This window comes from Nerophis ophidion, linkage group LG13 (genome assembly GCF_033978795.1).
Source record: "Nerophis ophidion isolate RoL-2023_Sa linkage group LG13, RoL_Noph_v1.0, whole genome shotgun sequence".
Taxonomy (NCBI): domain Eukaryota; kingdom Metazoa; phylum Chordata; class Actinopteri; order Syngnathiformes; family Syngnathidae; genus Nerophis; species Nerophis ophidion.
This window is the reverse complement of record NC_084623.1, coordinates 56416404-56430199: the sequence shown is the minus strand read 5'-3', so window position 1 is coordinate 56430199 and position 13796 is coordinate 56416404. Positions and strand designations below refer to the sequence as shown.

At 35.9% G+C, this 13796-nt stretch overlaps 1 protein-coding gene across 1 annotated transcript in view; it reads left to right on the top strand.

The window, feature by feature from the left end:
- Window positions 1-13796, top strand: part of LOC133564762 (rho guanine nucleotide exchange factor 17-like) — a 149505-nt gene that overhangs the window by 100977 nt on the left and 34732 nt on the right. Inside the window, exons 4-8 of the mRNA XM_061919246.1 lie at window positions 4072-4188; window positions 6565-6657; window positions 6736-6912; window positions 10039-10089; window positions 10166-10275. Of these exons, the coding sequence (XP_061775230.1) occupies window positions 4072-4188; window positions 6565-6657; window positions 6736-6912; window positions 10039-10089; window positions 10166-10275 (548 nt within the window). The remainder of the gene's footprint in view (window positions 1-4071; window positions 4189-6564; window positions 6658-6735; window positions 6913-10038; window positions 10090-10165; window positions 10276-13796) is intronic.

Sequence of the window (13796 nt, the reverse complement as noted above, 5' to 3'; positions counted from 1 at the left end):
CTCTACAGAACTGTTTCATGAGGGGTTCCCTCAATCAAATCTCCTGATGATTGAGGGAACCCCTCATGAAACAGTTCTGTACAGATGAAATAGTCTTGTGATTTTTTTCCCAAACATATATATATATATATATATATATATATATATATACAAACATAAATGTTTTTTTGTTTTTTGTTGTTGTTATTGGGACGGGGAAAAAAATATAAATATTTAAAAAAAATTCAAGCGAAAAAAAACCAAATATTTATATATGTGTGTTTGTATGTTTATTTTTTATTTTATTTTTCAAATATATATATATATTTTTTTTCAGGTGGAAAAAAAAAAGTATTAAGCTAGCTTAGCGGTTAGCTTAGCTATTAGCTGCTCCCAGCTTGCTCTCCGTGTGTAACATGTGTAGCCTCGTCCTCCAGTGATAATCCTACTTAAGATACAAAGACATGTATTAAATTTTGCCCCAACGCAGTGTATTATTATTATTAGCTCAGGGGAGTGGCTCCACACTGTGTATGGAGACACACTATTAGCTGCTAGCCGCTTGTCAGTCGGTAGGGAAAATATCAATTGATTAATTGTATAGTTAATGTATGAATTAATTAATGACATATTTATGTATTTATTTCTAATTGTAATTAAATAATTAATGACACCTTTAAGTGGTGTTTGGGATTGGCATTAAAAGGCATTAATTGATGATCACATACTTTTTTACAAAAAAAAAATGTCAGATAACAATCGATCTGCACATTCTTAAAACAATCAGTGTAAAAACTACTAAATGTCAACAACTAAATGTCCAAAAGTAAGCATTTGTGTAGTGGATATAAAAGTGTCACATGTCTCGCAAACATCCAACCCAGCGACACTATCTTCCCGCCTTTTTTCATTCTTTTGGTTACCTTCTCTGTGCTGATTGGCCGAGAGCGACCATAAGACGGCTGTGTTGGTTTTTTTTTTTCTTCATTCTGACTCTGTAGCGACCCGGCCAATATTTCCCATGACCCGACGTGAAGTCGGAAAAATCACGGCAGGCCCGAGCGTTCCTTCTGAATAACAGAAATAGTTTGACATTTGCTTTGCTTTCCGTACAAGTGTCGCGACGTTCTCGCTGGAAGAGCAGACGACTTGACGGCCCGTCAAAGAGGCCATTTTTCCCGCTTATTGTGGAAAGAAAAACAGGTCAGGGATATTTTGTGTGTTTACGGAGAGAACATAAAGTATGTCATTTTCTCCAAAATGACAGGAGGAGGGGGAAAAAAAAGCTATTTTATTTTGAGGCTTTTTATTCATGCACTTTGCCAGCTAAAACTTGTTAAACACTCTTTGCACAGATTGCAAGGTTTACTGCACACTTTGTACTTTTATGGTATTGTCACTTTTTTTCCCTTCTCTCCATCTTCTGTTGTTGTCGGTTTTTATGGAAGCGGTTAGCATGTCAGCACTCGCCCAAATAAAACAAATATAGAGGCTCAAATAGGACAGAATGAAATATATAAATATATCTGTAAATAACCACTAAATTACATATAGATAAATAAATATTAAATTCATCTAATGTAAATTTAATTCATGTATTATCTATACAATTAATTATCAAAATATTTAGTTAAGTATGTCAATATTTAATTAATTATTTCATTTTATTTTTTACATTTATTTTTTTATTTTTTTCATATTTCACAATTTAATAATTATACAATTATTTGATAAACACATTTGTAAATTTTTATTTTTAAATTTTTTGCATATTTTACAATCTAATAATTACTGTATACAATTATTTAATAAACTAATTTATGAATAAATAAAATAACCACCAAATTAAATCCATGATTCATTAATCTAATGTAAATTAAATGTCTGTATTAACCGTACAATTATTTCAATATTTAGTTAATTATGTTAATATTTAATTCATTATTTAATTATTTCACTTTATTTTTTACATTACTTTTTTCTAATTTTTTTCATATTTCACCATTTAGTTTTTAAATTCATTTTTTAAATTTTTTTCATACTTCACAATTTAATAATTATATAATTATTTAATAAACACATTTATAAATTTATAAATTTGTATTTTTAAATTTTTTGCATATTTTACAATCTAATAATTACTGTATACAATTATTTAATAAACAAATTTACAAATAAATAAAATAACCACTAAATTAAATCCATGATTCATTAATCTAATGTAAATTAAATGTATGTATTAACCGTACAATTAATTATTTCAATATTTAGTTAATTATGTTAATATTTAATTAATAATTAAATTATTCCACTTTATTTTTTTACATTTTTCAAATGTTTTTCATATTTCACAATTTAATAATTGTACAACTATTTAATAAACACAATTTATTAAATAAAAAATAACCACTAAATTAAATGCATGATTCATTAATCTAATGTACATTAAATGTACATATTAACTATACAATTAATTATTTCAATATTTAGTTAATTATGTCAATATGTAATTAATTATTTAATTCTGACCCTTTATTTTTTAAATTCGTTTTTCTATTTTTTCCATATTTCACAATTTAATAATTATACAATTATTTAATGAACACATTTATAAATAAAATGTATAAATAAATAAAATATCCACTAAATTAAATACATGTTTCATTAATCTAATGTAAATTAAATCGATATATTAACTATGCAATTAATTATTTCAATATTTAGTTTAATTAATCAATTAATTCTTTCATTTTACTTTTTAATTGTAGAATTTATTTTTTCTCATTTCTTTCATTTCACAATTTAATAATTATACAACTATTTATTTGACTATTTGACTAATTATTTCATAAACAACCTAATAAATATATATTATATTTTTTCCTCTCCAATTTCTATTGTTCCATCCATCTATCCACCTTCTTCTGCTTATCCGAGGTCGGGTCGCGGGGGCAGCAGCCTAAGCAGGAAGCCCAGACTTCCCTCTCTCCAACTTAAATGGATACATTTATATGAAATAAATTGTGATTTACAACAGGCAGCACAAATTTGTCCCATTATTTCCTTCCACTCCAGGATGTGATATCAGGTGATACGTGCATACATGTGATATCAGGAGATACTGTATATGCACACATGTGATATCAAGTGATATATGTACACATGTGATATCAAGTGATATATGCACACATGTGCTATTAGGTGATATATGCACGCATTATCAGGTGATATATGCACACAGGTGATATCAGGCGACATATGCACGTGTGATATCAGGTGATATATCCACACAGGTGATATCAGGTGATATATGCACACATGTGATATCAGGTGATATATCCACACAGGTGATATATGCACACATGTGATATCAGGCGACATATGCACGTGTGATATCAGGTGATATATCCACACAGGTGATATCAGGTGATATATGCACACATGTAATATCAGGTGATATATGCACACAGGTGATATCAGGCGACATATGCACGTGTGATATCAGGTGATATATCCACACGTGATATCAAGTGATATATGCACACATGTGATATCAGGTGATATATCCACATAGGTGATATCAGGTGATATATGCACACATGTGATATCAGGTGATATATGCACACAGGTGATATCAGGTGATATATGCACACATGTAATATCAGGTGATATATGCACACAGGTGATATCAGGCGACATATGCACGTGTGATATCAGGTGATATATCCACACAGGTGATATCAGGTGATATATGCACACGTGTGATATCAGGTGATATATGCACATGTAATATCAGGTGATGTATGCACACATGTGATACCAGGTGATATATGCACACAGGTGATATCAGGTGAATTATGCACACTTGATATCAGGTGATAAATGCACAGAAGTGATATCATGTGATATATGCATACAAGTGATATCAGGTGATATATGCACACAGGTGATATCAGGTGATATATGCATACAAGTGATGTATGCACACAGGTGATATCAGGTGACATATGCACACAGGTGATATATGCAGACAAGTGATATCAGGTGATATATGCACACCTGACCTTTGGTGCCCTCTGTCTCGTCCCCCAGTTCTCCAAAGAGACACTTGCCAACATGTACTCCGCCTACATCGACAACTTTCTAAATGCCAAAGATGCTGTTCGGGTGGCGAAGGAGGCCAAGCCAGCCTTTCACAAGTTTCTGGAGGTGAGAGACAAAAATACTTGTTTTATATACTTACACACATATATATATACATATATATACAGGACTGTCTCAGAAAATTAGAATATTGTGATATGGTGTTATGGATGCCCAGGATGCTTCAATAGCGGCCTTCAGCTCATTTGCATTATTGGGTCTGGTGTCTTTCAGCTTCTTCTTCACAATACCCCACACATTCTCTATGAGGTTCAGGTCAGGAGAGTTGGCAGAACAATGGAGGACAGTAATGCCATGGTCAGTACACCAGTTACTGCTGGTTTTGGCACTGTGGGCAGGTGCCAGATCATGCTGGAAAATGAAATCCTCATCTCCATAGAGCTTTACAACAGATACAGCTACAATAGCCGTATTCCCGTGGTCAAGCCACTCCTGAACTCAAGACAACGCAAGAAGCGTCTGACTGACGGACAGTTGCAGACTTGTCCAGAGTCCTGTTTTCAGACGAAAGCAAATGTTGTATTTCATTTGGAAGTCAAGGCGCTATAGTCTGGAGGAAGGCTGGAGAGAAGCAAAATCCAAGTTGCTTGAAATCCAGTGTGTTCCCTCAGTTTGGGGAGCCATGTCAGCTGCTGGTTTTGGTCCACTGTGTTTCATCAAGTCCAGAGTCAATGCAGCTGTGTACATGCTTCCATCTGTTGTAAAGCTCTATTTTCCAGCATGATCTGGCACCTGCCCACAGGGCCAAAACCAGCAGTAACTGGTGTACTGACCATGGCATTACTGTCCTCCATTGTTCTGCCAAACTCTCCTGACCTGAGCCCCATAGAGAGTTTGTGGGGTTATTGTGAAGAATAAGCTGAAAGACACCAGACCCAATAATGCAAATGAGCTAAAGGCTGCTATTGAAGCATCCTGGGCATCCATAACAGCTCAGCAATGCCACAGGTCGATTGCCTCCATGCCACGCCGCACTGATGCAGTAATCCATGCAAAAGGATTCCCAAACAAGTACTGAGTGCATTAATTGACACTTTCAAATGTTTAATTTTGTTTTTCTGTTATAAATCTTTGTTTTTTCTTAGTTTTAGGAAATATTCAAATTTTTTTAGATAGGATTTTTGAGTTTTCTTAAGCTGTTTGCCATAATCAGCAATACTAAAATAATAAAAGGCTTGCGATATTTCAGTTGATGTGTAATGAATCCAGAATGTATGACATAGCTCGGTTGGTAGAGTGGCTGTACCAGCAACTTGAGGGTTGCAGGTTCGATTCCCGCTTGTGCCATCCTAGTCACTGCCGTTGTGCCCTTGGGCAAGACACTTGACCCACCTGCTCCCAGTGCCACCCACACTGGTTTAAATGGAACTTAGATATTGGGTGTGACTATGGAAAGCGCTTTGAGTCACTTGAGAAAAAGCGCTATATAAATATACTTCACTTCACATTTCCTTGTTTTTAGTTTCATTACAGAAAATAAAGGACTTTATCACAATATTCAAATTTTCTGAGACAGTCTTGTATATATACATGTACTGTATGTATTATATACATATATATATATATATATATATATATATATATATATATATATATATATATATATATATATATATATGTATGTATATATATATATATATATATGTATATATGTATATATATATATATATATATATGTATATATATATATATATATATATATGTATGTATATATATATATATGTATATGAATGTATGTATAGATATATGTATGCATATATATATATATATATATATATATATATGTGTATGTATGCATATATATATATATATATATATACATATAAATATATGTATGTATGGATATATGTATGTGTATATGTATGCATATATATATATATATATACATATAAATTTATGTATGTATAGATATATGTATGTATATAAGTATATGTATGTATATATGTATATGTATGTATATATGTATATGTATGTATGTATGTATATATGTTTGTATGTATGTATAAATACTGTATAAAAGTATGTATGTATGTAGCATAAGCGGTAGAAAATGGATGGATATATATATATATGTAAGTATATATGTATAAACTTACATATATATATATATATATATATATATATATATATATGTCAGTATATTTGTATGTAAGTGTGTATATATAAGTATATATGTATGTATATATACATATGTATATATATATATATATATATATATATATATGTATGTATGTACGTATGTATATATATGTATATATATATATATATATATGTATATATATATATATATATATATATATTGCCAAACATTGACATCTCCTGACAACGCCACCTTGTGGTGAAAGAGTAAAGTTTGCCATTGATCAGGTTCTTTTTTGGCATTTCCTCATCATGTTCTTCCTGCTTCCTTTCATCCCAAAGCAAAACATGCGTGAGAACAAAGAGAAGCAGGCTCTTGGAGACCTGATGATCAAACCCGTGCAGAGGATCCCAAGATATGAGCTCCTGGTGAAGGTAGTCCGAGGTCAGCCTCCTCCCTCTCCTTGCACCCCTTACCCACCCCTCCACCCCCTCCACCCCCCCTCTCTGCAGGATCTGCTGAAGCACACTCCAGAGGACCACCCGGACCACCCCTCCCTCCTGGACGCCCAGCGCGACATCAAGCGTCTGGCGGAGAAGATCAACAAAGGACGGCGCTCTGCCGAGGAGGCGGAGAAGGAGGCCAGGGTCATCCAGGAGATCGAGGCCCACATCGAGGGAGTGGAACATGTGAGATACTCTTCCAGGACTTTCATTTACAACCTGGAGCCACACCTACTTTGTTGGTTGCCATGGCGTCCAGGACTAGTGATTTAGAAGTAGCTGAAACACTGCCTACTGCGGATGGACCGTGTTTGAAAGCAGCTCTTTCATCGCTTTAAAGTATTTTTCAGTTTTGATTAATCATTCAATCAATCAATGTTTACTTAATGTAACAGTGAGAGTCCAGTCCATAGTGGATCTAACATAATAGAGAGAGTCCAGTCCATAGTGGATCTAACATAATAGTGAGAGTCCAGTCCATAGTGGATCTAACATAATAGAGAGAGTCCAGTCCATAGTGGATCTAACATAATAGTGAGAGTCCAGTCCATAGTGGATCTAACATAATAGAGAGAGTCCAGTCCATAGTGGATCTAACATAATAGTGAGAGTCCAGTCCATAGTGGATTCAACATAAAAATGAGAGTCCAGTCCATAGTGGATCTAACATAATAGTGAGAGTCCAGTCCATAGTGGATCTGCCATAATAGTGAGAGTCCAGTCCATAGTGGATCTAACATAATAGTGTGAGAGTCCAGTCCATAGTGGATCTAATATAATAGTGAGAGTCCAGTCCATAGTGGATCTAGCATAATAGTGAGAGTCCAGTCCATAGTGGATTTAACATAATAGTGTGAGAGTCCAGTCCATAGTGGATCTGCCATAATAGTGAGAGTCCAGTCCATAGTGGATCTAACATAATAGAGAGAGTCCAGTCCATAGTGGATCTAACATAATAGTGAAAGTCCAGTCCATAGAGGATCTAACATAATAGTGTGAGTCCAGTCCATAGTGGATCTCACATAATAGTGAGAGTCCAGTCCATAGTGGATCTGCCATAATAGTGAGAGTCCAGTCCATAGTGGATCTAACATAATAGTGTGAGAGTCCAGTCCATAGTGGATCTAATATAATAGTGAGAGTCCAGTCCATAGTGGATTTAACATAATAGTGTGAGAGTCCAGTCCATAGTGGATCTGCCATAATAGTGAGAGTCCAGTCCATAGTGGATCTAACATAATAGTGTGAGAGTCCAGTCCATAGTGGATCTGCCATAATAGTGAGAGTCCAGTCCATAGTGGATCTAGCATAATAGTGAGAGTCCAGTCCATAGTGGATTTAACATAATAGTGTGAGAGTCCAGTCCATAGTGGATCTGCCATAATAGTGAGAGTCCAGTCCATTGTGGATCTAACATAATAGTGTGAGAGTCCAGTTTATTGTGGATCTAACATAATATTGTGAGGGTCCAGTCCATAGTGGATCCAACATAATAGTGAGAGTCCAGTCCATAGTGGATCTAACATAATAGTGTGAGTCCAGTCCATAGTGGATCTAACATAATAGTGAGAGTCCAGTCCATAGTGGATCTAACATAATAGTGTGAGTCCAGTCCATAGTGGATCTAACATAATAGTAAGAGTCCAGTCCATAGTGGATCTAACATAATAGTGAGAGTCCAGTCCATAGTGGATCTAACATAATAGTGACAGTCCAGTCCATAGTGGATCTAAAATAATAGTGAGAGTCCAGTCCATAGTGGATCTAATATAATAGTGAGAGTCCAGTCCATAGTGGATCTAACATAATAGTGAGAGTCCAGTCCATAGTGGATCTAACATAATAGTGTGAGAGTCCAGTCCATAGTGGATCTAACATAATAGTGAGAGTCCAGTCCATAGTGGATCTAACATAATAGTGAGAGTCCAGTCCATAATGGATCTAACATAATAGTGAGAGTCCAGTCCATTGTGGATCTAACAAAATAGTGAGAGTCCAGTCCATAGTGGATCTAACATAATAGTGAAAGTCCAGTCCATAGAGGATCTAACATAATAGTGTGAGTCCAGTCCATAGTGGATCTCACATAATAGTGAGAGTCCAGTCCATAGTGGATCTGCCATAATAGTGAGAGTCCAGTCCATAGTGGATCTAACATAATAGTGTGAGAGTCCAGTCCATAGTGGATCTAATATAATAGTGAGAGTCCAGTCCATAGTGGATTTAACATAATAGTGTGAGAGTCCAGTCCATAGTGGATCTGCCATAATAGTGAGAGTCCAGTCCATAGTGGATCTAACATAATAGTGTGAGAGTCCAGTCCATAGTGGATCTGCCATAATAGTGAGAGTCCAGTCCATAGTGGATCTAGCATAATAGTGAGAGTCCAGTCCATAGTGGATTTAACATAATAGTGTGAGAGTCCAGTCCATAGTGGATCTGCCATAATAGTGAGAGTCCAGTCCATTGTGGATCTAACATAATAGTGTGAGAGTCCAGTTTATTGTGGATCTAACATAATATTGTGAGGGTCCAGTCCATAGTGGATCCAACATAATAGTGAGAGTCCAGTCCATAGTGGATCTAACATAATAGTGTGAGTCCAGTCCATAGTGGATCTAACATAATAGTGAGAGTCCAGTCCATAGTGGATCTAACATAATAGTGTGAGTCCAGTCCATAGTGGATCTAACATAATAGTAAGAGTCCAGTCCATAGTGGATCTAACATAATAGTGAGAGTCCAGTCCATAGTGGATCTAACATAATAGTGACAGTCCAGTCCATAGTGGATCTAAAATAATAGTGAGAGTCCAGTCCATAGTGGATCTAATATAATAGTGAGAGTCCAGTCCATAGTGGATCTAACATAATAGTGAGAGTCCAGTCCATAGTGGATCTAACATAATAGTGTGAGAGTCCAGTCCATAGTGGATCTAACATAATAGTGAGAGTCCAGTCCATAGTGGATCTAACATAATAGTGAGAGTCCAGTCCATAATGGATCTAACATAATAGTGAGAGTCCAGTCCATTGTGGATCTAACAAAATAGTGAGAGTCCAGTCCATAGTGGATCTAACATAATAGTGAAAGTCCAGTCCATAGTGGATCTAACACAATAGTGAGAGTCCAGTCCATTGTGGATCTAACAAAATAGTGAGAGTCCAGTCCATAGTGGATCTAATATAACAGTGAGAGTCCAGTCCATAGTGGATCTAACATAATAGTCCTAGTTCCCGAATAAATCAAGTAATATTGCATATATAACAATCAAAAAAGCCAAAACAAAAAACATTGTTTTGTTTTTTTTAGATCTTGAATCCCCAAAGGAAGTTCCTGAGACAGGAGATGGTCATGGAGGCGGTAAGATAGTCACGTGTGATCCCGTGGTGATCCGGCTGGGACTAACTTGTCGATGTCGTCGTTGTCGTTTCCGCAGAAGACGGTGGGCGGCAAGAAGGACCGCTCCCTCTTCCTCTTCAGCGACCTGATCATCTGCACCACTCTCAAGAGGAAGTCTGGATCACTGAGGCGCAGCTCCATGAGTCTGTGAGCGTCCACACACTCTAGTCTACACCACCTTTTTGGACTTTAAAGATATCAAAACCAGTATACCGGATTTCCTTGAATTGCCGCCGGGGCGCTAATTAATTTAAAACCTCTTCTCACTCCGGCACTTACCAAAGGCATGTGGTAAATTTAGGCCTGCGCTTATAAATTTGAGTGTGATGTAAGGATACCATCATGAAAAGCACATTTAATAAAAAAAAACGTTATTATGGTCTTACCTTTACTTATAAATGAAGTCCATGCGCAGCTCCTTCTAAACAAAAGCATCGATAACTTGTTTATAGAAGTCTTCCTTATCTTTCTTCAGTTTTAAAAGTCTCTCCGTCTCGATGGAGATCTTCCTTTTATTACCTCCTTCTTCCATTGAAAGTCCAGTTTAGAAAACTGTTTTATTTTAGATATGTAATCCTCCATGTTAAAAGTGCAAGCGAGAGGAAAAAAATAAACGATCGCTGCTTGTTGTCACTTCTTCTGCAGCCGAGTAGTCGCAAGAAGGATCACTAGCGCCCTCTACCACCAGGAGGCGGGAGTCATTTAATGACTCATATTTGACACACGCAGCTACGGTATATTAATAAAACATAGTTGCTTACTGTTCTTTTTAGTATATTCAATAGCTTGGACCTTAAATCCTACTGAATAGCTCTTAATTTGATTTCAAATGATTGAAATAAGCCTCCTCCATTTTGAAAATGATGACAGGTGAAGTGTCACTCGTGACGTGACGAGTTTGACCCGGTGGAAATTCTAGGCACATGCTAATTATTTGGCGAAACGAGTTTGACCCGGCGGAAATTCTGGACATGCGCTAATAAAAATAATATTTGGCGAAACGAGTCTGACCCGGCGGTAATGCTAAGCATGCGCTAATTATTTTGCGAAATGAGTTTGACCCGGCAGTAATTCTAGGCAGGCGCATACTATATACCCGGTGGCAATTCAAGGAAATATGGTAATACATGCTAAACTTGGCCTTGTGCTATCAGTAACAAAGCATAGTCTACGTCATTTTGCCCGAAATTAAGCATTTTCCAGCAAAAAAAATGGCTACATGAAGTAAAAAATCGATACTATAGTAGTATTGACCAAAACAATCAGTATCGTGGCCTCTGATTGGCTCAGGCAGCGTTACTACTTACCATGAATTGATTAACGTGGACCCCGACTTAAACAAGTTGAAAAACTTATTGGGGTGTTACCATTTAGTGGTCAATTGTACGGAATATGTACTGTACTGTGCAAACTACTAATAAAAGTATCAATCAATCAATCAAAAACTAACACTAGCTGCTTGACACATGCTAGCTGTTAGCATGCTAGCGTTAGCATTATAGCATGCTAACTGTTCTAGCCGATTTTAGGGCCAAACACCTAAGAGTCATATAACTTGGTACTTGACACATACTGTTAGCACGATAACGTTAACATGTTAATATGCTAATGTCAGCATGCTAACTTTTTTCAGCTAGTTTTACATGCGTACGCTTCATTGTCATATGACTTGGTACTTACACATTCTAACTGTTAGCATACTAACGTTAGCATGCTAACTGTTCTAGCCATTTTTTACAGCCGAACACCTTAAGAGTCATATACCTTGGTACTTGACACATACTGTTAGCACGATAACATTAACATGTTAATACACTAACAACTTTTTTCAGCTAGTTTTACTTGTGTACGCTTCATAGTCATATGACTTGGTACTTGACACATGCTAACTGTTAGCATGCTAACATTAGCATTCTAGCATAGTAACATTAGCATGCTAACTGTTTTACATGTGTACGCTTCGTAGTCATGTGACTTGGTACTTGACTTGGTACTTGACAGATACTGACTGATAGCACTCTAGTATACTAACGTTAGCATGCTAACTGTTCTAGCCAATTTTACAGCCAAACACCGCAAAGTCATATACCTTGGTACTTGACACACACTGTTAGCACGATAATTTTAACATGTTAATATACTAACGTCAGCATGCTAACATTTTTCAGCTAGTTTTACATGCGTACGTCTCATAGTCATATGACTTGGTACTTGACAGATACTGACTGATAGCATTCTAGTATACTAACGTTAGCATGCTAACTGCTCTAGCCAATTTTACAGCCAAACACCGCAAAGTAATATACCTTGGTACTTAACACACACTGTTAGCACGATAACGTTAACATGTTAATATACTAACGTCAGCATGCTAACATTTTTCAGCTAGTTTTACATGCGTATGCCTCATAGTCATAAGACTTGACACATGCTGACTGACAGCATTGTAGTATACTAACGTTAGCATGCTAACTGCTCTAGCCAATTTTACAGCCAAACACCGCAAAGTCATATACCTTGGTACTTGACACACACTGTTAGCACGATATTGTTAACATGTTAATATACTAACGTCAGCATGCTAACATTTTTCAGCTAGTTTTACATGCGTATGTCTCATAGTCATAAGACTTGGTACTTGACACATGCTAACTGTTAGCATGCTAAAGTCAACATGTTAGCATAGAAACGTTAGCATGCTCACTTTTTTAGCAAATTTTATATGCGTACGCTTCATAGTCATGTGACTTGGTACTTGACACAGGCTAACTGTTAGCATGCTAAAGTCAACATGTTAGCATAGAAACGTTAGAATGCTTACTTTTTTAGCAAATTTTATATGCATACGCTTCATAGTCATGTGACTTGGTACTTGACACATGCTAACTGTTAGCATGCTAAAGACAACATGTTAACATAGAAATGTTAGCATGCTAACTTTTTTAGCAAATTTTATATGCATACGCTTCATAGTTAAATGACTTGGTACATGACACATGCTATTTGTTAGCATGTTAACGTTAAGATGTTAGCATAGAAATATTAGCATGCAAACTTTTTTAGCTAATTTTACATGCGTACACTGCTTGGTCATATGACTTGGTACTTGACACATGCTAACTGTTAGCATGCTAAAGTCAACATGTTAGCATAGAAACGTTAGCATGCTTACTTTTTTAGCAAATTTTATATGCATACGCTTCATAGTCATGTGACTTGGTACTTGACACATGCTAACTGTTAGCATGCTAAAGTCAACATGTTAGCATAGAAATGTTAGCATGCTAACTTTTTTAGCAAATTTTATATGCATACGCTTCATAGTCATGTGACTTGGTACTTGACACATGCTAACTGTTCTAGACAATTTTACAGCAGAGCACCTCAGAGTCATATACCTTGGTACTTGACACATACTGTTAGCACGATAACGTTAACATGTTAATATACTAACGTCAGCATGCTAACTCTTTTCAGCTAGTTTTACATGCGTAGGCTTCGTAGTCATGTGACGTGGTACTTGACACATGTTAACTGTTAGCATGCTAAAGTCAACATGTTAGCATAGAAACGTTAGCATGCTTACTTTTTTAGCAAATTTTATATGCATACGCTTCATAGTCATGTGACTTGGTACTTGACACATGCTAACTGTTAGCATGCTAAAG